Raw genomic sequence first — 24,559 nt, forward strand, 5'->3', positions numbered from 1 at the left:
TAACATGAAATATTATATGCAAAATAATTCAAGCAGTCCAGATTCATATGGAGTAAAATATAAAAGTACACCACGGCCTTCTTGCAGTCCCACACACTGTATTCCTCTCCCCAGTGGTGCCCATTATCAATGTTAATTACAAAAAAGTGTCACACTCCACTAAACTGCCTCTAGAGAGGTTACTGCACTTTCTCAGACACTCATCTGACCTGATGGTGAACTTGCTTTAGGCCAGTCGGTAATGAACTTCAAAGAGCTTAAGATTCACTTGGGGAATGTACTAAAGACCACTAAATTGTACACTTGATAAGCATGGATCTTATCGTATATGATTTTTATTTCAATTTAAACAAAAAAACCTGTAAATGTCTCCAATAAAGCAATACAAAGCAGAAAACAAAAATGAAACCATTTTGCTGTAAGGTGGTGTGATTATGTGTGTTTTTTTAATTCATTTAAAGTGATCTTTAATATTATTTTACCTTTTAAGTGATAAAACTTTCATTACACCTCACGTCTAATGTGAAGAAAGATCCTCTTGGGGTGCCACAAGGCATGCCTCCCTGAAGACAATGCCTCAGTAGGATAAGAACACTTACTGGAAACCATGCTCTGTGCTCCATGCTGGTGATAGACATGCTCGAGTAAAGGTCATGACAAGCATCAGGAATGTCATCATGGACTGACTCATTGAGTTACTGGTGGCAGAGTCAGGGGTCACAACTCCTGTCTTACCTATGAGCATTTCTCCCGCTCCTGCTGATGAGGTGTAGGCACAGAAGCCTATGGATGGAGTGACTTCCCAGCATGCCCATGGCACTAGCTCCATGGGCAGAGCCTTACTTCTGCACAGGTTGAGGGCTCCCTCTGCCAGACCTACCACTGGCTTCCTTTGATTGCTCATGGAAGCATCTTTGGGGTAGCTTTGTCCCAAGGGATCTGACTATCTATGTCCCAGCAACACTTCTCAGTTTAGAAATGACCCCTATTCCAGGCTCTATGATCTCTGTAGCCCTCACCTTCTCCTTATATGGCATCATATCTCTGTGGTAGTCTAAGCTAGGCACCTGGGACTAACTCACACCTCCTTCTCTCACTCATTCATGCACATTCACTTTCCAGTGGTCTTCTAAATATACCCACTTCTGTCTATCTCGACGATCAAATGGAAATTCCAAGTCACCACTGTCTCTAGCCTAAACTACTGGCTTTATTTACCTCATTCTTGTCCTCCAGTGGCCCCTCTTTCCTCCTATATCCTTATTTTCCAAAGCAGCAGAGAGGTCCTTTAAAAAGTCAATCTGAGCCTATCACATTCCTCTCTGAAAATATGCCAGGCAGGGGCTTTCTATCACCCTGGAAATAATTCCCAAGTGCCCGCCTGACTTCACCTGGTGGTGATCCCCTTACTCGCTCGGCTCCAGCCACTCAGACTTCCTAGTTCTGGGGAAATGTCAAGCTCTGGGAGTGTTCTTCCCCTTCAGGTGGCCAACACCTCCCCAACACTCAGGTCTCCATCTGATACCACTGCCTCAGCAGATGTGGTAGGAAAATTTATTTGTTCACAAGTCTCCCTTACCTCCCTGCCCTTGCCATGCATGGTTCACTGGAGGTGGAATATACTTTCATGTCCACTGCCTTTGGGCTTTGGTCCATGAGTTGCATTGGCCAACAAAATATGACTGGACATGAGGTATGCCATATCCAGCCAGCTACTTTGTGTGCTTACCCTCTCTTGCCCCAGCCCTGGACCATCTGGAGATTGCTTCACTCAAGTGGCCTCTGCTCCTTCCATCTGGCTTCCAAAAGGAGGAGACACAAGGAGCAGACCTGAAACCATCTCTACAACCTCACACACAACCACCAAAAGCGACTCAAAGGCCCATGCTGAGAAATAGATATTGTAAAGTACTGAGATCTGAGGACTGCTTTTTATCAGCACTATTGCAGCACGCCCAAATGCCTTGGGGGAGAAGCACTTACTCTGAGAGAATGTACTGAAAGTCTAGATCGATGAGTAGTGAGACATCCAGCTCCATTTCCCACCCAGCTCCCAGACCACTAGCAACCAGGTAAATATCTCCCAGGCAAAAGATGAAAAAAAAAAAAGCCAATTCTCCATGGAGCAAGAAAGAAAGAAAAAAAACTAGCTTAAAAGACCCACAAACACTAATAATGAGAAAATCCACTATTTAAAAAAGCCAGTTCACTTCCTTTTCACCCTATAATCATGACCTCCAATGCAGCTTCCAATCAGTTCCAGTTCATTTTTAAGGGTCTCATTCTTTTTCTTTAATAAAAAAAAGTGCCAAAATATTCATTTTGAAGTGATAAAGGAGTGAATGTCCATCAAAAGAGCCCCTTGTGCCTGTGCCTTGTGCCTGTCCCAAGGGATCTTGTGTAGTGTACGGCTTGGGGCCAGAGCAGCACCTCAGTGGAGCGCTTCTGCATTGCTCTGCACCACTCCCGTAGTTAGCCTGGCTGACTCACAATGCTCCCAACCACTCTCTCCTCACCTGGGTTTCTGCTGGACCCATTCCCCACATAGCAGTCAAAGTGTCATTCTAAAATGTCCATCTGATTATGTCACTGCTTTGCTCAGAAGCCTTCAGTAGGTACCAGACCCCTAGTCCATGGCCTGTGAGGCCCTTGCCTAGTTCTCCTACTGCAGCTCGCACTTGTCTCCCTTTCACTGGTTTTACTCCAGGCAAGGAACATGGGCCTTTCTCTTTCTTGAAAATGCACCCACATTGCTCCTTTCACTTTCCCAGACTTGATTTTTTGTAGTCCTCCCAAAACTGGGGCTCCTTCTCATCCTTCCCTCATTTTCTAAAAGTAGCTTTTAAACCAGCCTGTCTACAGTAAGCATCCCCCCTCAAAGCTTACTTTTCACCTTTTTGTCTTAACATTGACTGTGATTTTTAATTGTATAGATATTTTTTCCTTCCTTGAGTTATTGCCTGTTCCCCCAGTAGACTGTAAGACCTCACTGTAGCGTCTGTGGCAGAATCCCCAGCATCTGGTGGAAGGTCTGGTCTGGAGGAGGCCTTCCAGAAACAGCTCAGAATGAAATGGGGAGACGATGTCGGTAATAAGGTGGAAAGTGCTTGATGTAAGTACTTACCACGGGGATCTCTCTTTACCTCTGCATGTGTGTGGCTGGGGGAGAGCTTTATGTAGAGAAGAAATGATTATTTCTTTGCCCCAGTTCCAAGTCTTCTGCCTTCCCTTTGGAGTGGCCCTCTCACCTGGCCCCACTGCTAGCACTGAATCATCTGGCTGAGGACCTCACTGGAGAGAAGGAAGAGGACTGGATCCTGCGTGCAGAGCTAGGGTCCCAGGGGAAGCAGTGAGCACAAATGGGCTGGAGAGGAAAAAGTGAAGGAAGAGAAACTGGGGTCCACATGGGGAAGGAAGGGGAACTGCTTCCTATGAGTGGCAGAGGCTGACTGGTGGAAGCCCCTGGGCCCAGTCCACTTCTCTGGGGCCTTAGAGACATGCCTGGGCGCAGGTGGAAGCCAAAGACCAGGCCCATGCTGGAGCCCTTCTGCTACCACCTCTGGGAGTTTGGGCTCCCACAGATGATTCAAGACTGCAGAAGAGGAGAGAGAAGCTGAGAATTGGCCATTGTGTCCCCGTACATGGGCAGTCACCACAATCCTGTGGCACATGTCCATCCAGTCTTTTTCTTAGAGGCTTTAAAAAGACATCCACATGGGTGAGTTTCTCGTCCCAACAGCATAAGCAACACATACTCACCACCAGGAGAGTGCTAATCTCTGTGACTCATGTGCTATGGGTCCTTCCGTCAGCTGTGTTTCCCAGGGCTCTCATGGTTCACAATTTGCCCTTGTCCCTCATCTATGTTTCTGGGACTGTCACTGCTAACCACACAGCTCAAGTGTCCTTTAGCCGTGTTTCCAGAGCCCAGGTTGTGTAGTCTGCCAACCTGGCCTGGAATCCCAGTGCCTCCACTGAGGAGCTGTAGAACTTCGGGCAAGTCCCTGAACCTTCCTGTGCCCAGTGTCCTCATCTGCAGCAGGGAGGTCATAACTATGCCCACCTCCTCCCAGGGCTCCTCTGAGGATTCTTGGGGAGTGGTGAATAAGATTCATGTTACTTTTAGCTGTTTTTCAATAGTTAAGATTATGCTATATATATGTGCACCATTTCATGTTTTGTTTTTTTTTCTTTAGTGTAATATTAACTATATACTCTTGTTCCTTAACTCTTCGTTTTTGCATGATTGGTATATTCTGCCACATGCTATAATCTAGTTCAATTTAATGCTTCTGTAACGTTTTGATTCCGTATCTTTTTGCATAAATATTTATTTGCACTTCAGATTATCTGTTAGAAATATCACTGGGGGATCAAAGAATATGAACATCTTTGAGACTGTTGATACATGTTCTCTAGCAGGCCTTTTTGGCAAGAAACACCGATTTGCTTTCTTAATGCCAGCAAATAAAAATACCCGTTTGTTTTCACTCAAATAATCATTTTAATTACTCTCTTACAAATGGCAAAGTTACCCTCTCTTTATTTGCATTTCTTTGACAACTAATTGCGGTAGGACTTAATACTTAATGGCTATTTATATTTTTTCCTTTAATGAATTGCCTGTGTCTATCAATTACCCAGTTAGCTGCTAGAGACTCAGTATTTTTATTCTCAGATTTTAAGACCAATTTATATATTAACCTTCTGTCCATTGTATTTGTTGCAGATGTTTTGCTCTAACTGCCACTTATATTTTAGTTGTGCTTCTGATGCTTGATGTAAAGATTTAAAAAAAATTTATATTATGATTTTTCTCTGTAATTTATTTTATTGCTTTTAAGCGCAGAATATTCTTTCCTATCCAGACAGGATATAAGTATTCACTAATATTTTAGTCTAATATTTTAATTTACATTCACCTTTAATCCTTTTGACATGTATTCAGAGTGTGGCATGTGTTCAGGTTTTATAGTGGTTATTTTATTCCCCTCCTGAGAGCTATATGTTCTGGTACCATCTTTTAATCATCCTTGCATCATGATGATTGCTGCTTCCTTTATTTATATTGTAGATATGTGTGTGTGTTTCCCCCACATTAGTCTTTTTTTTTTTTTTGATCCGCTCACTGGTTTGATGCCACAGTGACTTGGTTACTGTAGTCTAGAGTTCAACATCAAAAAATAGATTATCCTTTTGTCAATCCGACAAAAAATAGACATAAGTTTGATTCATTCACACTGGATGGCTATTGTTGTATTGGCTGTTGTCATTTTTTCTACTTGACAATCTAAGGGAAAAGAGGTCAGTGCCCCTGATTAAATAGTCATGTACTGCATGTTTTAAAAATTCTTGCCCTGGCTGGCGTGGCTCAGTGGACTGAGTGCTGGCCTGCAAACCAAAGGGTTGCCGGTTCCATTCCCAGTGTGGGGCACATGCCTGCGTTGCAGGCCAGGTCCCCAGTAGGGGGTGCACAAGATGCAACCATACATTGATATTTCTCTCCCTCTCTTTCTCCCTCCCTTCCCTTCTCTAAAAATAAAATAAATAAACATTTTAAAAAATAAAATAATAAATAAATAAATTAATTAATAAAAATTCTTGTGGCACACCAGTTGAAAGTTGCTGGTCTAGGGTTTTATGTTGTAGCACTGGTAGAAATGGCGAACCGTGGGTGGAAGTATATGAAAAACAATTTTTAAATATCAAGTTTGTTGTGAAGATAACCTAAGTTTACATCATGTTACTACCTAAGTTCAGCTTGCTTCAATGAACAGAGTTCAGTTTTGTATCATATTTTGTCAAGGAAACTTAACCTCAGCAAGGGGGTAGGAACTCCATCCCCACGCTGTATAACTCTGAGGGCCATGGCTCCCAGTATTTACTGTGTAAGCTGTCCCACTGATAACAATATTTGATTATTACAAAGGCAATTACTAAGAGACCTATGTCTCTTGTAAAGTTAATCAAATGAGCGGCAGCTGTGTGACAGGCACAGCCAGTGAAGGGAAAGAAACCAAAGAGCACTTGGAAGAGGCCAAGAAATAGGCAAAGTTACATGGGGTGTGGCGCAATACAGCAAAATAAGAGTTTTCAAGAAAATCTGTGCTATCTAACTAGGCTGAGAGACATTAGAGAACAAGGATGAGGGCCAGCCTATGGAAACCTCCTTCAGGGGCGGGGGTCACATGCTGAATTTACATTGCAGGAATTTCTCAAATTCAGGAGACACACTTCACATTATTAGGTAGAAGAAGAGACAGGAATGAACATGAAGTTCTGATTCTGGTGGGAGGTAGAACAGGCATGACTTCAGGAGTAAGAGATGAAATTGAGGAAGGAAGAGAATACAATGACTACGGAGCAAGAGTCTGAGGAGGAATTAAGGATGGGTTTCACAGTACAAATGGAAGGGCACACTTGGAAAAGGAAACTAGAAGGAGTAGGAGAGCTTAGATGTCCAGTTAAGCGCCTATGGTCCTCCAGGGCCCTTATCATTAAAAGGGGATCCTGGGGGGAAAATAAAACAAGAAATAGCCAATAAACACTTAAAGAAAGCTCAAAATTAAAGCTGTTTTCTCCTTTTCAAATTTTCAGGGATTTTTTAAAACAGTACATGCTGGCAGAGTATGGTGACATGTATTCTTTTGTACACTGCTATAAAAATGTAAACTGGAAAGGTTGGTGGTAAGCAATTCATAACATAAATCAAGTTCCTTGATATCCAAGTGCATGACCAGAACCTGTTTATAGGTACAATGTATAACCATATGTACATATATACTTATATGTGCACATGCAAAAATAGTAGAAATACACCAAAAGGTTAATAGAACTTTTCTCTAATAAGTGATTTTATTTGTCTCCTTGTACTTGTTTACCTTCTAAATTTTTCCTACAACTAACACACTATACTTTTATGATGAAAACAAAGTGGTCAACAAGAGACATTATTTACAAACTAGGAGGGGGTAAATCCTAGTTTCCTGCAGTCCTGAGGCTTAGGACTACGTGCGTGCGCGCGCACACACACATACCCTCAATCCAGCTCCTATGCAAAATTTCCCTCTGCCTTGAATAGGGAACCAGAGGAAACCTTTGTTCCCAGAATGAGTGGACTAATGTCAGCCTTGAACAATGGGGAGGGGAAACAGATGTAGGAACAGGAATCGCATATCAGCCCTGGAATCATCTTTCATGCACAAGAAGAGGCATGTATCCTACTAAATGAACACAGGTAACTGCCGCAGCTTAATTCAGCTGAGATAATGGGAGAGGAGGAGTGCCACTGGATACTCACAGAAGGTGACTAGCTAGAGCATGGCGTGCCTGTGTCTATCACCTGTGTGAAGTTGCAGGAGAAACATGTTGGCTTAGATGCACCCGTGAGCTTCTGGCGCCAAACTGCGCAAGTTTGACTCCTGGCTCAACCACATACTTGCTGTGAGAACTCGCACAGGGCCTAATACAACAGTAAAAGACTAAGTTCTATTATGCCTGTTTTCTTGTATCCACTGAAAACAACTAGCTGGCACCAAAGATCAGCCAACCATTTCCTCCAGATCTCTGCACAGGCCTGACCAGTCTATGCCCTTTTACTGGGCCATGGAAACTTCTGGTAATCCACAAGTCATTACCTGAACTAATTGACCAGGAAAAATTGGGAACTTTTTTCTTTTACACATTGGCAAGGTGCAATAAAATTAGATCTTTGAAACCCTTCCTATGTGTAAAACTACAGATTCTAGGAGGGTTTCCTGAGGCTGACTAATGGCTTCTCACTTAAGTAATATAAGGACTGTCATTCTGTCAGACTTTCAAGTTAAAAAAAAGTCAGGGCACTTTGGGTCTTCCCTCCTCCACACACTCTTAGGCTTGCCCTATACTGCCTGTGACAGAGCGATCTTCATTCTAAACTTCTGTCCACTTACCAATATCTACACAGTGAGGTCCAGTGAAGGTGATTGCTAAGAGTGTAGACACCAACCTTGAGGACATTTTGCTGAGTGAAAGAAGCCAGACACAAAAGGACAAATACTATAGATTCCACTTATTAGAGCACAGTCATAGAGTCAAATGGTGGTTACCAGGGGTTGAAGGAAGGGGGACTGGTGTGTTTGTGTCTAATGGGGACAGAGTTTCACATTGGGAAGATGAAAAAGTTCTGAAAATGGATGTAGTGATGGCTGCACAAAACACCAAAGTACTAAATGCCAATGAACTGTACACTTAAAAATGGTTAAGATGGTAAGTTTTATGTTATTGTATTTTACCACAATAATTTTTTAAAAAGGATTGTACACACCATCTAGATTTATTCTTATATATAAATCTTGACATCTGCCCTGACACACCTTCTACTCTAGCCTGTCTTCTCACTAGTCCTTGAAGAAACTGCATTCATTTCTGTCCTGAGAAAAGTTTGTCTTACTCTTCTGTAGCCTGGAAACCCCCTGCCTATCATTCTAAGTCTCCAAGTGAAGCTTAAATTTCTTCTCGTTTTGTTCCCCATAGTACTTTCTGTTTAAACTTCTGGTGTGGGTAGTTAATCAGGTAGTTTCTTGTTATTTCAGCATTTCATGCTCAGGTCTTGTCTTGCTCTCTCTCTCCAGAACACCATAAGTTCCTTGATGCCCAGGACTGGGTCTCACACTTGGCATACTAGAGAACTTTGAGGCACAGAGCAGGTCTCAAAGGTGTGATGAATGATCAAATGGTGGGTGGACAAAGAGAAAGTTACAGAAGGGTGTCCTATGGTTTCCATCCTCTTCCAAGCTGAGCAATTTGGGAAAAGTTTGAGGCCCAGCAGAGCCAGTCCAGGGCAGGGAGGATGATTCATTCCCTCTCTAACGGTTGAGGGAGCCTTTCAGAGAGAAACAAGAATCCCAGCTCACCTCTGGAGAGACTGCCAGGAACCCATCAACCTTGTCCTCTTTTTCTGGGTCATCCTTATGGGGGAAGAGCAGAATCCTGGGAAGATAGTACTGGGGGCGGGGGAAGAAGAAACCGTGAGAAGCTCTGGCCCTGCCTAAATAAAGCAAGCACACTCCTAGGCTAAAAATGTCCACCTTGATTCTGTGGTCCTCACTTGTGAAATGGTACTATCAGATGTCCTACCTTCCTCCCAGGCACTGGAGTTCAGATTTAGATAAGAAACATAGCAGTGCTTTGCCAAGTGGAAGCCAGATGGAAGGACTGATTGAAAGCCTGGGTGGCAGAAACCTTGGCAAGAGAGGGGTTCCACCAGGCAGTACGTGATATCTGAGCTACTCCTCTGTACTGAACCCATGAAGGGAGCAGTCAAGAGAACACCATGGGGCTGGGCTGTCCAGAAGGGCAGTCATGAAGCCACTGTGGCTATGAGCACTTGAAATGAGAGTCTGACGTGAGGTGTCTACTGGTCAAATACATAGCAGATTTTTAAGAGTTAGAGAAGAGCAAAAGAATGTAAAATCTTTCATGGATAACTTCTTATATTGATCACATATAGAAATGATAATACTTTCACATCTGTTGGGTTAAATAAAACACATCGTTTAAGTTTACATCACCAGATTCTTTTGAATTCTCAATATGGTTACTAGAGGATGTGAAAAGGATACGTGTAGTTTATTTTATGTTTCCACTGGACAGCGCTGCCCCTAGGAAATGCTGCCTGGTACACCACCACGTGTTGTCTTTACATCTCCAAGGCAATGGGTGCGGTATTTGGCCCAATCATCCAGCCTGGCAGTCCTCCTCCCCAACGCAAAGGCTTCTTCTTGCCTTTTACTAGGAAAGGGGCTGACCTGCTCCTCCTTCTGCCACAGCCTCGAGAACATCAGGGTGCCTGCCAGCCATGCTCGTGGAGAGTGCAGTCGGTCGTGCGCAGCTTACCTCCAGCGCCCAGCCTCACAGAGATTCTCCAGCAAGCTCTCCTCCAGCTGTCACACGCGTCAAAGCAAGGCCATAATCATGGCAATTCGGTCTGACCCGCCGCCAGTCACTGGACTGCAGGGAGGGGGGCAAACCTCCGGCCTTCACTGGACTTATGCTAGGAAGGAACACCAAACCTACCACCGGCGCGCACGGCGCATGCGCCCCACGCCACGCTCCTCGGCATCCCCGCCGCTCCTCCAAAGCTTCACCCCAGCCTGTGGGCGCGTTTCTGGGGTCGCAGGCTAGGATCTTGCACTCCTCGGAAGGGACTGCTAGCCATCGTTGCCCGCCCCCCACCCACCCCGCCCAGGACATACCGAGATGCTAGAGCGCTCCCGAAGAAATCCGGAAATTGTAGTCCGTGGCCCAGCCGCAGGCGGAGTCCAGGTCGGCGCCACCCCTCCGCGTCGGCAGGCAACAAGGCAGAAGCTGCAGTCACAGCTGCGAGAACCTCGAGGACTAAGACCTAGGCAATGACCTGTGCTTGGCGACCCGGCTTGGGGCTCCTGTGGCAAAGCTGCCTGCTAGCACAGCTGCTGTCATGTATTACATGACAGGAATAGGGGCAGCATGGGTCCCAGACCCGCACGTGGTGCTCCTGCGGACCGCAGCGGGCAGAAGGAGAATTGCGAAGGTGAACTCCAGCTTCAGCTCAGGGTGGAGTGCATTTGTGGACCTGGCACTGGGCTAGGCACGAGAGAGCAGGGAACTCCGATAGGTAAAGGCTCTCAGGGAGTTCAGTAATGACACGGCACTGGATCACATTGCAAGGATGCACGAAGCTAGCCAATCACTAGCCCACAGCAACGGGAGGAGTGGGGCTCAGCACAAACCTTCAACTAGGACAATGCCTGAGATAACCAGGCTTCAATCTCCACGGAGCCTGATTCAATTATCAGTCTACAGAGGAACCACACGGACCAAAGCCCTTCTGTAAGGAACAATATCATTTAGCCAGGCACAAGTGAATGGCTAATACTAGTTACACCAACCACCTCCCTTAACATCCCCAAATTGGGTCCCATCCAACCCAAAATTGTATTGATTCTACTTTAAAATATCTTTCAAATTCCTTTACTTTTCTCCACTTCCAATACTACCAACATAGTTCAAGCCAGGAGTCTACAACAGAGGAGTATGTGTGCCTCTGCAGACACCCAGACTTTCCAAGGGTTAGACAGGCAAGGCTACATTTAATTTCCAGGTGTTTCACATTCAAGTGCTTGAGACCTGACAACTTGTGTAGCTCACAGAGGCTTGCCAACAGATGGCAGAAATGTGGTTGGCAGAGCAGGCAGGAAAAAGCACGCAGACCACCAGGCCCCCTGCCTGAAGGAGAGTCATCCCCTCTCTCCTTTGGATGCCGCCTGGGACCTAATTGATACAGCACAACCCACAGCCCACAGGGCAAAGCGGACCCAAGAGGTTGGGGCTCCAATTGGAGAAACCAGTTTTCCAGACACTGGCCTTGGAGCTCACAAAATGGGAAAAGCCCCTGCCAAACGAGACACTACATCATCCTCTTTAGGGCTATCCACTGGTATCAGGGTAGTGAATCCTTTGGCCCATCCTATACCTTTGGTGGCCAAGGCCTGCGCCCTTCAGCCCCCAAGTGAGGTGTGGGCAGCCTGGGGCGTGGTGTGCGGGTATGAGCACAAGTGTGCACATGTGGTATCTACTCCACGGAATCACACCAGGTGTGCCTCTAGATGACGTGCTGCTTGCCTAGCCTTGGGATAGGACCTGTCCTGGGTGGGGAGATGGGAGGGAGGGGAAGAGTAGGTGAAGAAGCTGCACAGGCTCCCCACCTCTGGCCTGAACGCCTGTCAAGCCACTCTGCAGCAGGCACCCCAGGGTGTGGACCCCATGTGACGCTTGTGCCCCAAGGGCACATTCTGGGACCAGGGGAGGGGGAGAGGGCTGGATCCCCAGGGTTCACCACCTGCGCCAGAGGCCTCTTGGGGACCAGGGAATAAGCATGTGACATCAACTGAGGTCCCGGGGCGCCAGCAGCGGTGGCTGCTGTCTTGCCATGTGATCTACTTGCGCCAATGGCCCAGTGGCCTCTGGGGCCACGTGGAGGGTCCATGCTCCACTGCCACTGCGCCCCCGCTCATAGTCCACACAGCAGAGAGCGGTGGTGAATAGACAGTGGTGAACAGCCGCCGGCACGCTGACCCATGTACCGCACTGAGAAAGGGACAGGGAAAGGAAGAATGAGAAACAGCGGGAGAGAGACAGAGAAAGAAGGGCACCCAGCCTGCCACCGCTGCGCCTAGCCCTGCGCCCCCCCTACTGGGATCTGCACAAGGAGGGACCACATCACAAGAGAAGGTACCAGATCCTGGGACGGTGAACTCGGCCCCTGGAGTCCCCGCTGCCCTCTGCGCGCCCCAGCAGGATTGCGGCAGCCTGCTGGAGCTGGGAGCAGTGCGGGGAGAAGGCTGCGATCCCCGTGGGCCTGAGGAGGGTAGGGGTTGAGCCTGGGCTGTAGAGGCGCTGCTGGAGGGGGATGGGGTTGCTGGGGGTGGGAGAGGTGTCAGCACTAACCTGGCTTTTGCACCATTCATATTCACAGGCTGTGGAGACTGGGGAAGTTCTCTCTGAGTCCTACGCTCCAGTCCCAATTCATTTCCCACTCAGTGCCACCCTGGTCTGCGCCAGGAACCCTGTCCTGCCCCTAATATGAGCCCCTGCGCTGGCAGAAATTGCGGATGATGGCGGTGATGATGCTGCAGGACTGGTGCAGGTGGATGGGTGTCAGCGCTCTCAGGGGCCTACTCCTCCTGGGCGTCCCAGAGGACTGTAATGAAGTGGAACTCCAGGAGTCTTTGGAGGCCGCCCTGTGGCCCATGGGCCACTTTACTGCGCTGGGCAAAGTGTTTTGTGAGGAGGACAATGCCACTACCGCCCTGCTGGAGCCTGACTGGGAAGTCAGCTATGCTTTGGTCCCCAGAGAAATTCCAGGCACTGGGGGTCCCTGGAACGTGGTCTTTGTTTTTGTGCTCCATTGCACAGGCGAGGAGTTTCTTGGTCACATGTTCCACTGCCTGGAGCAACAGGGGCAGACAGTGGAGAGCATGGCTGCGTCCCTGGGGCTGGGGCTGCCCAGGGTGTGCTGGCGGTACAGCCCTGGGCAGAGAGCAGGTGGTACCAGCGCCTGGGTGTGTTCGTTGGGAGGGACCATCGGGGGAGGAGTCCTGTGAGGCCTGGCTAGACCACACCGCTGAAATGCTGCCTCTGTGGCAGGGAGTCTCAGAAACGGAGAGGAGGAGGAGGCTGATAGAAGGCCTTCGAGGAAAGGCCCCGCAGCTCGTGCATGGGCTCCTGACAGAGAACACTGCCAGGACAGCACAGGACTGCCTGTTGGCCCTGAGCCAGGTGTTTCGAGAAAATGAGTCCCGGGTGACCCTCCGGGTGAAGTATTTGACCACTCAGCAGCAGTCAGGAAAGAAGTGTCTCTCTGCTTTCCTATTGCAGCTGAAAATCTTGCTACAGAAAGTCATTGAGAAGGGAGTCCTGGCCAGAGCCTCAAATGACCATTTGCACCTGAGGCAGGTGCTCACCAGGGCCAACCTCATTAAGCCGCTGGTTGAAGTCCGGAGGAAGCTGAAAATGGTTGGGAGGTCTCCAACTTTCCTGGAGATGCTGGGCCTGGTTCGGGACTCAGACATGGGAAGCTAGTCTAGCCAGGAGCGAGACAGCCCAGGTGGAAGAAGGGGCTTCTGCCAGGGACAATGCCAAGGCTTATGCCAGAGCCAAAGCTAAGGCAGAGGACAACAAGGTGGAGAAGGAGAAGGAAGACGAGAAGCAAGATGACAATGAAGACCCTGACCCTGACCCTGCAGGCCTAGGTCAGGCAGGACCCTCAGAGGCCCCTGAGGGCGTCACGCCTGCCCCCATGGGTAGTGCTTCCAGGCCGGGACCAGGAGGTCCTGGCGGGGAGCCAGAGAGCCAGGCCCAGGCAGGAGACCAGGAGGTCAAAGAGCCCCACGAGGAGGGGCTCAAGCCCATCCCAGACAAGTTGCAAAACGAGGACGGGGCTGGGGAGATGAGCCCCGCCACATCCTCCCAGGGCAAAGAGGCTCAAAAGGCCAAGCGCCGTCCTCTCTTCTCTCCTCCCCTCCCCTCCCCTCTTGGGCAGGACGGCCCAGGAGGCAGGGGGAGGCCAGGCCAGGCAGCCTCCTCACCCCACACGGGGAGCAGGGCCCAGAGGAAGGCCCACCCAGCCCCAAGCAAACACCCAAGCCTCCCACCACCCTCAAAGGGCCCTGACCCCCACCACCAGCCCTTCCAAGTCACCAGGGTGTCCATATTTACACCAAACGGGATGGGGAGAGGCGCCCCCTCCACGGCGGCACCGCGCCTGGTCCCAGCCCCAAACCCTGCCAACTTGGGCAGCTGGCCTGGGAGCGCCCAGCCTAGGAGCAGGGCACCTAAAGACATCTGCCGCCCACATGGAACTGGCAGATGTTAGGGGCCGTCTCAGGGGTGCCAGTTGTGGGGACCCCCATTCCCCATCTTCCGGAGCAGGCTGCTCCCTGTATTGGGAGGCCCCCACCCCGTTTCTCCGTAGGCCCCATAGTGACCCACGTGTCACATAATCAGCTCCCCGCCCCCCCCCCACACTAGACTTGGTTCCTGTGCAGAGCCGCCGGGTGCGCGTGAACCTGGGTGGGTGTCCTGGCCTGCCTCCCGGGGCAGCCGCCTCTCAGCCCCGGCACCCGCTGTGAGCTCCACTGCCAGCCACGGCTCCGCCTGCTCTCGTCCAGTGTCGTGAGCTCAACCTCTGCTTGCTCCGTGCAGACTTAGGTCAAGCACTGCATGTGCTCGTGGAGATCTGTGTGCACTTTTCTGAGCAGTTCCTGTACCACTACTCCCACCCTGGGGACCCTGTGCCCAGTCCCAGCATCCTGCGACTGTCCTGCGCAGGCCGTAGGGCAGGGCCAGGACCCAGCACGTCAGCCAGAAGGAGGGGCCCCCTGCAGCGAGCGGACATCGCCAGCGTCCGTAGCCCTGCAACGGCCGATCGTGGGGCCCTCAGGAAGGGGGACTGGGGCGGGAGGGCCGGGCATCGGGGCGCAGTGGAGGCACGTCATTGGGGACCGCACGAGGGGATGGGTCGAGACCTATGGGCCCTAGTGGCCCTTAGAAGCGCCTCTTTGTGTTGTCACTCCCTTTCTTTGATGGATTCAGTAAACGTTTCTCTTCCAGAAGTGTCACTGAATGTTTCAGCTGAGTCTTGCCTCCGCTGTGGGCAATTGAGGGAAGTGGGGCTAGAGAGGCAACAGTGGCCTGGGACGGTGATTTTATGTATGTGTGAGAGTGGTGACATGTCAGTAGCTGGTGCCAGGCTTCACGTTTCTAGTAACCCTAGAAATTCCAGAAATACCAGGTTTCTTGTTGGTTCCTAGGGAAAGCCTTCAGTTCTCATTGGTGGGGCATCCGGTCTCAAAGGTTGCTAAAGTAATAGACTAGGATAGTTTTCTATCCAAATGCTCCACTCAGAAGCTTACCATTTCTATTATAAACTTTACAGTCTTTCCCTTCTAACATCAGCAGCTCTTACCAACCAAGGAGGAAGGAGGCGGTAACACAGCCAGCAAGTTCAGGCATCCCAGCATGCATGTGTACTCCTGATCGCTGCAATCTAATTTTCCGTATACAAAAAGTTCTTGCTCCTATAACCAAAAGAGTCACAAAACCTAAACTCCATACTTTAGTTCTAGCTTAAGCTTAAATCAATATGTCTTAAAGAAAATGAAAACAGTTCTTATAACCAACATTCTGTAAAGGGAGTCTTAAGTGTCCTGCCCCCTGATAAATTAGGAACATACACCAATTACATCTAAAACTTCAGCCCCAAGGACATGAGGAGGAGTGGATTGAAAGCATAAGGAGTATTTTTTTTTTTCTGGATGACTGAATGGTGATTCAGGGATTCTCCAGGGTATAGTAGCCTTTGCCAAAAACAGTATTTTCTGAGGTGGGTCTGGAAATATCAGATGTAGTTGGCCTTCACTTTGAGTATGTGTTTGTTAATTTTGCACATTAAGCTTTGAGCTTCCATAGTCACATGTACTTGGGCCCCTGAAGGTAATAGAGAGCCAACGCAGACAGCTTTTACGTCCTGGACAGACTAGTCAAAGAGAGAAAATCTTTAACGCACCAGTACCAGTAGCTGCCAGTCCTCTGCAGTGGCAGTTCAATCCCCTATCCTGGAATGGGATCCAATGCCAAATGAGGGAATCTCTCTTAGGTTGACAGCAAGACTAATGTTCACATCGGAAACTGTTTGATAGCAGTGTTTGTTACCACTAATAGACTAGGGACATATCTAGTCAAGCTGGAGAATGCTGGAGGCTAATTTGAAAAAGAAATAATGGAAATTCTTGAAAAATTTAAATTGTGATGCACAAAATAAGAAAAAATCTAATAGAAGGGCTGACGAAACTGTTGAGGACTACATTAGAGAACTGAAAGTTAACGTTTAACTCTCCCAGGAAAACAAAAAAGTAGAAAGCATGTAAGAAAGCATTAACAGGATTTCCCAAAAGTGAATAGAAGAAAAAGAACTTCTTACTTTTGGATGTGGAGAGCTCTGTGTCCTGGGCATCCCCGTCCCTCCCATACGCTTACTCAGCCACACAGCTCAGTAGGACCTTGTATCTGTCCCTGTGTGGTCTCCAGTGGGAAAAGGTTCCAGAGGATCCTAACCTGGCTGAATCACAGCCTCCCAGAGCAATTGCCCAGAGCTGCCTGGGTAAGTCAATGTTAACTCTGTTTGGGGACATTCGGACATGTTTTGATCCGCTGCCTTTTGGACGGCATTCGTACTGCACACAGACACTCCTTGCATGACTTGGGAAGAAGCCCCCTTTGTTTCCCAGAAGTCTATGGGAAGAGCGCATTCGAGCCATCCAGGCATCCAAAGGGCTTCAAAAAGCAAGCCGACATCTCTCAGAGCCCCTCTCCCTTCCAGAGTCCAGAGGCTGGTCTTTGTGGACCACCGCCCCTGCTGGTGGGAGGTCCCAGTGCTGGCAAAGCCCTGGAGTCTAGCCAGGACCACTGGGAGCCTAATGGGTAAAATGCGGCCCCTGCTCCGCTTGCTTTTAAAGGTGTTTGAAACATTAAAGATAGTCTGAGATACCAGACAGGTAATTTTCATGAAATGTTTAGACATGTTTGATTAGTTTTGTAAACAATGTTTAAAAGTTTGTGAAAAGTTACTTTGTTATATCCATAAATAGAAAGTGAATTTATCATTCAGAGGAATTTGGGCCATTTGCCTTTAAAAAATTATTAATTGGTTGCTTTTAACTACATAAGACTGATAAAAGGGCATTAAGCAAAGTAGAACTATCAGTCAATATTTTCTCTATGCTTTTCCCCGACCCCATTCTGAGCCTTGACTACAGCCGTAGGTGGTCTCCAATGTGGCCAAGGACATCTTGACCTCCAACGAATCTCTTTTTTCATTTATCCAACATCCTGCAATACACAGCCATCCCATGCCCCCTGGATTTCTTGTGTACCACTGTGATGCCAGATGTATTCCAGTACCAAAATTTAGTTCCAGGGCCATTAATTAAGAATTCATTAACATGGTCCCTGACATCCATGGCCTGTGACCAAGCCTTCCCTGTAGAGTGCTCCTTAAAAAGCTGAGAACCCTGTACCTCTATTCACTGTTTCCCACCTTTGCCTAGCTCACAAACCACTCATGGGGGAGTAAACATTAATCCAAGCCCTCAGCTTCCCCTGCAATTTCTCTTTCCACTTTGCTGTCACAGGGAGATCCCCAAGGTCCAAATCTTTATGTTAGTTCCCAGCGCCCCTCCCCTTGCAGCCTTTGGAGGCAGGCATGTTGGCAATTGCCTCTCCAAGGCTCCAAGCTCCTCTGCGACCATCTGACCTTTAGCTTTGGCACACTACACGTGTGGGGAAGTTATGGCTGACATTTATTTACATTTAGTCCTGTATGAGTTCTGTTTTTATTTTTTATTGTTTTTTCCCATTACCATTTAGTCCCCTTATAACCCCCCCATCACCACACTGTTGTCCATTTCCATGAGTCCTTTTTGCTCAATTCCTCCACTCTCTAACTGCCCCCCTTAGCTGTCATCCTGCTCTCTATCTATGAGGTCTTGTATTAGTTTTCTATAGCTCTTGTAACAAATTACCATAAACTGAGTGGTGTAAAACAACAGAAATCTATTCCATCACAGTTATGGAGGGCAGAAGTCAAAATTAATATCATTAGTCAGAAACAACTTGACAGCACTGAGCTCCTTCTGGAGGCTCTAGCAGAGGATCCTCCCTTGCTTTTTCCAGCTTCGTTGGCTGCCAGCATTCCTTGGCTGTGTCCGCATCACTCCAATCTTCAAAGTCAGAATTTTCTGGTCTCTCTCAGCTCATTCTTTATATTGCCTTGTCTTCCTCTGAATGTGTGTGCATGTGTATACATGCATGTGTGACCATGTGTGTGTGATTTCCTTTGCCTATCTCTTATAAAGGACAGTTGTGATTGGATTTAAGACCCATCTGGATAACCTAGGATAATCTCCCCATCTCAAAATCCTTAACTTGATCATATCTGCCAATTTGTTTTTCCAAAATAAGGTGGTATTTACAGGTTCCAGGGATTAGAACCTACTATATTTGGAGATCTTTATTCTGCCTACTATGGGTCCCCATTCATCCCCCTACTTTAGCCCAACCCACTGGGCCCACCCCTCCCTTCTACAGATATCTTTTGTTGGAAAGTTCCTGCAGAAAATTGGGAAATAATCCACACGATAAAACGAAGTTTTGGTTTTCTGGTTGAAAATTTTTCTTGACCTTTATATACTTCTCCAAGATGGGAGCTAATAGTTCCTGCTCCAGCTTGGGAGGTAAAGGGTAGTTCTTACAGCTGTCTGTCACTGACAGTTCCTTACAGGAATAGGTTTAGGTGTTTCACATGTTTCATAATGAAATGTACACTACAAACAAGCTACTCTCTTATATTAATATAGATCACATCACATGACATAATCTCAATGTCATAACATGCCATTCTTGACATGATTTATGCAGGGGTGAGGATGGAAAGGAAGACAGCATATGAAAGGGAAGCTCAGTCACACCTTGTCATCTTCATCTGTTTATGTAATATTCTGTCTAAAGTTTGTGTAGGTACATAGCAAATGATAGTAGTATTTACCTTTGAGGGAGAGAGCTAGTTTCAGGAAGGGGTCAAAGAGAGACTTCTGCTTTTTACTCAATTGTATCATTTAATGTTGTAAACATTAAATAAATGTTTTGTTTGTCTAAGTAAAAAAAATTAAAATATATAATTTGGGCCCTGGCCAGGTAGCTCACTTGGTTAGGATGACATCCTAAGATGCCAAGGTTGTGGGTTCCATCCCTGGTCAGGGCCCATACAAGAATCAACCAATGAATGCATAAAAAAGTGGAACAACAAATCATGTTTCTTTCTCTCTCTCTCAAATCAATAAATTAAAAAATATATATAACTTACCATTCAAGAGGGAAAACAAGACATCAAACAATACTTACATAATGATCTCAGTGAAATAAAATAAAACTAAATTATATGTGTGTATGTTTATATAAATGAATGTTAAAGGAACAGGCAAACTTCTGAAAAGATGCTCACTGAGAGTCTGACAGTGTCCACCTCTATGGAGGGAAGAGGAGAAAAGTGGGAGGGAGCATGGTGGTTACTTTTGTGTCAGCTTGGTTAGGCTATAATGCCCAGTTGCTTGGTAGTGTCAACAGACCAGGAAGATACAGTGGAGTTGGAGACAACAGGAGAGTCACAACCATGATGTCATCCTAAGTGTAACAGTTGAGCTTTAGTTACATGATAGAGAGGGTCTGTCTGAATAATAATGTTAGCTTTCTAAATAAAATAGAAGTGTTACAACACCATCACAAGTGTCTGGGAGGCGAGAAGAAAGACAACAAATAGGACAGTTTAGGAGACACTTCTAGAATCGTTCAGCCTTAGCCCACATTTCCCTTACGTTTAGATAGACTGTAAGAGCAACCTGCACACCAGGCTCACCAAGGGCTCGGTGGCAGGAACTACTCACGCGCTGGAAGCAGTATAGTGTAATGAAAGGAGCAGAGGTCCCAAACTTAAAAAGCTTTAGCTTTGCAACTCTGTGACTAGGGCATTCCCCCCATTTCTCTTGTACTGTTTCTAACATTGAACAAGGAAAGGCTCCATGATCCCTGGAGCCAGGAAAAGTAAGGCTTCAGTGACCTACAGGATCTGCCCGCCACCCCCATCACCCTTCCACCCCCAGCTCTTGGGAACTAAGCTCCTCCCCACCGAGCCCCAGAACGCAGAGCAGGTAGGTCCGCCCTGGGGTCCCTCGTGAGTGGATGGTCCAGCTGCCCTCCCTACGTGACACAGGCCCTGCCCCCGCACAGCTCTGAGGGCCAAGGAGGATCGGGGCCACGGGAGCCCCTTTCGGCTGCTTGCGGGTACTCAACTCTCTTCTCCTCTTCCGCCTCCGCTTGAACTGCGGCGGTAGAAGGGGCTCCACCCCACTTACACTGGGACACCTCAGCTCATCTGGCCATCTGGGAAAGGGCCACAGGAACCCAGGACAGCTCCAGAGGAACTGCCCAGCCCATCTGTGATCCTTTCACGCCATCTAGCGACTGATGTGCGCATTGTATCAAGAGAAGAGCTGCAAAAGCCTCTCTAGACCCCAGCAGCCATTTCGCTTTGTGGATGGTCACATTTCCCGATAGGCACTGAGACCAGAGCTTGCGGCTGCAGGAAATGGCGGCGTGCGCAGGCGCACAAAAGCCAGGCGCAAGCGCGCACAACTCCAGGCATGCACACGCAGGCGCACAGAGACAGGTCGCATGCGACGAAGTGCAAACGCGGGAAAGTCCTCCTCGTGTGTCCTCGATGCCCAGACTCCTGGGTTCTCTCTGCCTCCACCCTTTTTTCTTCCCTGACTTTCTAGACATTCTAGAATGTCCTGACTTTCGACAGAGATTGTGAAACCTCTGACACACTAGTTCCAGACACTGAATGAACATTAGAATAAATGAGGGAGCTATTAAAAAGATACTTAAGCTTTGCATCAACCCAGGACTCCATCCTGCCTACTGTCACTTTCCCTCCTGTCACTGCCTGACCCACTGACTTTTAGAAGTTTTGGTGTATACCCTGGAGACATAGCTAACCACTGACCCTAATCACAGCAGTCCTATTGACTGGCATCATCCAGCCACTCAACTCAGTTCCTTTACTTCAGTTCAAAGACATTGCTCCTTGACTGGTGACCACATTTGCAATTAGAGATCGAAACACACTCAATGCTGACTTGGAGTCCCAGGCTACTGCGGTCCTCTGCAACCCCGCTCTCAGCAGACCCTTCCCTCAATTGCCCACAGCGGAGGCAAGACTCAGCTGAAACATTCAGTGACACTTCTGGAAGAGAAACGTTTACTGAATCCATCAAAGAAAGGGAGTGACAACACAAAGAGGAGCTTCTAAGGGCCACTAGGGCCCGTAGGTCTCGACCCATCCCCTCGTGCGGTCCCCAATGACGTGCCTCCACTGCGCCCCGATGCCCGGCCCTCCCGCCCCAGTCCCCCTTCCTGAGGGCCCCACGATCGGCCGTTGCAGGGCTACGGACGCTGGCGATGTCCGCTCGCTGCAGGGGCCCCCTCCCACTAGCTGACGTGCTGGGTCCTGGCCCTGCCCTACGGCCTGCACAGGACAGTCGCAGGATGCTGGGACTGGGCACAGGGTCTCCAGGGTGGGAGTAGTGGTACAGGAACTGCTCAGAAAAGTGCACACAGATCTCCACGAGCACATGCAGTGCTTGACCTAAGTCTGCACGGAGCAAGCAGAGGTTGAGCTCACGACACTGGACGAGAGCAGGCGGAGCCGTGGCTGGCAGTGGAGCTCACAGCGGGTGCCGGGGCTGAGAGGCGGCTGCCCCGGGAGGCAGGCCAGGACACCCACCCAGGTTCACGCGCACCCGGCGGCTCTGCACAGGAACCAAGTCTAGTGTGTGTGGGGGGGGGGCGCGGGGAGCTGATTATGTGACACGTGGGTCACTATGGGGCCTACGGAGAAACGGGGTGGGGGCCTCCCAATACAGGGAGCAGCCTGCTCCGGAAGATGGGGAATGGGGGTCCCCACAACTGGCACCCCTGAGACGGCCCCTAACATCTGCCAGTTCCATGTGGGCGGCAGATGTCTTTAGGTGCCCTGCTCCTAGGCTGGGCGCTCCCAGGCCAGCTGCCCAAGTTGGCAGGGTTTGGGGCTGGGACCAGGCGCGGTGCCGCCGTGGAGGGGGCGCCTCTCCCCATCCCGTTTGGTGTAAATATGGACACCCTGGTGACTTGGAAGGGCTGGTGGTGGGGGTCAGGGCCCTTTGAGGGTGGTGGGAGGCTTGGGTGTTTGCTTGGGGCTGGGTGGGCCTTCCTCTGGGCCCTGCTCCCCGTGTGGGGTGAGGAGGCTGCCTGGCCTGGCCTCCCCCTGCCTCCTGGGCCGTCCTGCCCAAGAAGGGAGGGGAGGGGAGGAGAGAAGAGAAGAGAGGACGGCGCTCGGCCTTTCGAGCCTCTTTGCCCTGGGAGGATGTGGCGGGGCTCATCTCCCCAACCCCGTCCTCGTTTCGCAACTTGTCTGGGATGGGCTTGAGCCCCTCCTCGTGGGGCTCTTTGACCTCCTGGTCTCCTGCCTGGGCCTGGCTCTCTGGCTCCCCACCAGGACCTCCTGGTCCTGGCCTGGAAGCGCTGCCTACATAGGCAGGGGTGGGGCAACCATGGGCCTCTGTGAGTCTTTCCTGACCTAGGCCTGCAAGGGTGGGAAGATTTTCATCTTCCTGAGAGAAGAGGAGGCCTTGGTGGTCCTTTTACTGGATACACTCTTAGCATCATCTTTAATGGAGATCTCAGTGGGAACTTCTCTGGCTGGGTCGGCCTCAGCAAAATCTTCATCAGCTGGGGCAATATCCTCAATGGCTGGAGTGGTGTCAGCAACGTCTTCATGGGCTTTGATGGCCTTGGTACCATCTTTATGGCCTAGGGCAGCCTGGGAAGCCTAGGCAGCTCCTTCATGGGCTGGGGTGAGCTGGGCAGCATCCAGGTCTCCGGTGTACACACAGCCCCCTTCTTCCCCTTGGAACTGCTGGTTTATAGCCGGGGCGGCCTCCCATGCCTTCACCTCCTGAATGAGCCAAAGCATCCCCAGGAAGTCAGGCGTTCTCCTCTCTGGCCCCGTCCTCAGCATGTTCCAGAGCGTGTCCTTGGGACAGGCCCACATCCGCACCTGCCGGGCACGCACCTGGTCTGCCACGGAGGGTGGGATGGCCCCCTTCTCCATGGCCGCCTGCAGCAGGACTTCCAGGCGCATCACGTAGGCAAAGCGAGTCTCCTGGGGCTGCTGAGCACAAGTCATGAACTTTAGCCTCACAGTCATCTCAGTGTCCTTGTTCCCAAAAACGTGAACCAGTGGGCCCAGGCAGTCTGGCACTGGATTCACTTAGGGTGGCTGTGCACAAATCACTGAACATCTCTGTCCCTCATCTGTCAGTGAGTAATAACAGCACTCTTCTTCCAGGGTAGTCATGGAGCTTTACCTTCTACTGGACACACAATAAGCCTTCAATAATGGCCGCAATGATACAGGAGTAGAAAGATCTGGTGAGGCCATCTATACAGTGGGTACTGGAGGGAGTCATTGCAGCCAGAGCAGTGGTCCTAAGTTTGAGCCCTGAGGAAAAATGGGGCATAAAGTGTAACCGAAACTGTTTTCCTGAGGAGCAAAAGGACTGAGTGAGGTAACAGAGTATGACTCTATGCTTCTGTAGGTTTTAGTCAAGATAGGCCTCTGAGGAACTCAGCCAATCTCTGCCATATCTAAGACTGGCTGGCCACATGGCCAGCAGCTTTACAAGTTTCCCAAGAATGGATTCTTTGCACACCCTTGAGTACTACTGCACAGGCAGCATTGACACAGTCAGTGGCAAGAAGCTGCTCTGACTTAGTTTCCCTGGACACAAATATCAATAGGAGGGACAAAAGGAACAGAGAAAGAATACATCTGATGTTCCATGTGACATGTGGGTGAGGAGCCTGCTCTTGAACTCTTCTGGTAGATTGGTTTTTTAATGTCACAAATGCTCCATCACTCCCTGTACTATCACCCTTTGCAATACCTTCAGAACTCTTCTCATCACCAAGTACAGTTGATTTCCCAACCTCTGATATCTAGGCTGGTCTGGAAACTTGCTTTGGAAAACAGAATATGAGAGAAGTAAGTGATAGGGTGCAATTGCTGTTGATCATGGGTCACACTTCCCTGTTACTTCACATGTTTTTGGAATTGTTTCATTGTATGCCTGGCATTATGTTTAAAAGAGCCACAGGAAGTGAAGTAAATATTTCCTCCCAAAGAGAGGATAGCCTTTCCTCACTCAAATACTATAATTTTCCTTAGGTATATAACTTCAATCCAATTAGGATTTGAGTTGGATCATGGGTTGGAAGCAGCTTTAGTTAATACCAGTTTAGTTAGTATGTGGTTCCAAATGCCTCGTGTCCTATGTGTATTACAGGCTGCTCCCTCTAGTTGTTAGAGTCAAGCAGGACTCTGGTG

General features: G+C 48.9%; 1 protein-coding gene across 1 annotated transcript; it reads left to right on the forward strand.

Moving 5' to 3' along the window:
* Nucleotides 1-12,635: 12,635 nt before the first annotated feature.
* On the forward strand, nt 12,636-22,987 carry PNMA6A (PNMA family member 6A). Its single transcript, XM_054581812.1, is given in 7 exon segments — nt 12,636-13,038; nt 13,041-13,103; nt 13,106-13,589; nt 13,591-13,694; nt 13,839-13,994; nt 14,725-14,853; nt 22,755-22,987. Coding segments are annotated over 7 exon segments (1,572 nt in total).
* Nucleotides 22,988-24,559: the final 1,572 nt, after the last annotated feature.

The sequence above is a fragment of the Pteronotus mesoamericanus genome, unplaced genomic scaffold, assembly GCF_021234165.1.
Source record: "Pteronotus mesoamericanus isolate MK-2021 breed Mesoamerican mustached bat unplaced genomic scaffold, CSHL_Meso_final contig_66, whole genome shotgun sequence".
In the NCBI taxonomy this organism is placed as follows: Eukaryota; Metazoa; Chordata; class Mammalia; order Chiroptera; family Mormoopidae; genus Pteronotus; species Pteronotus mesoamericanus.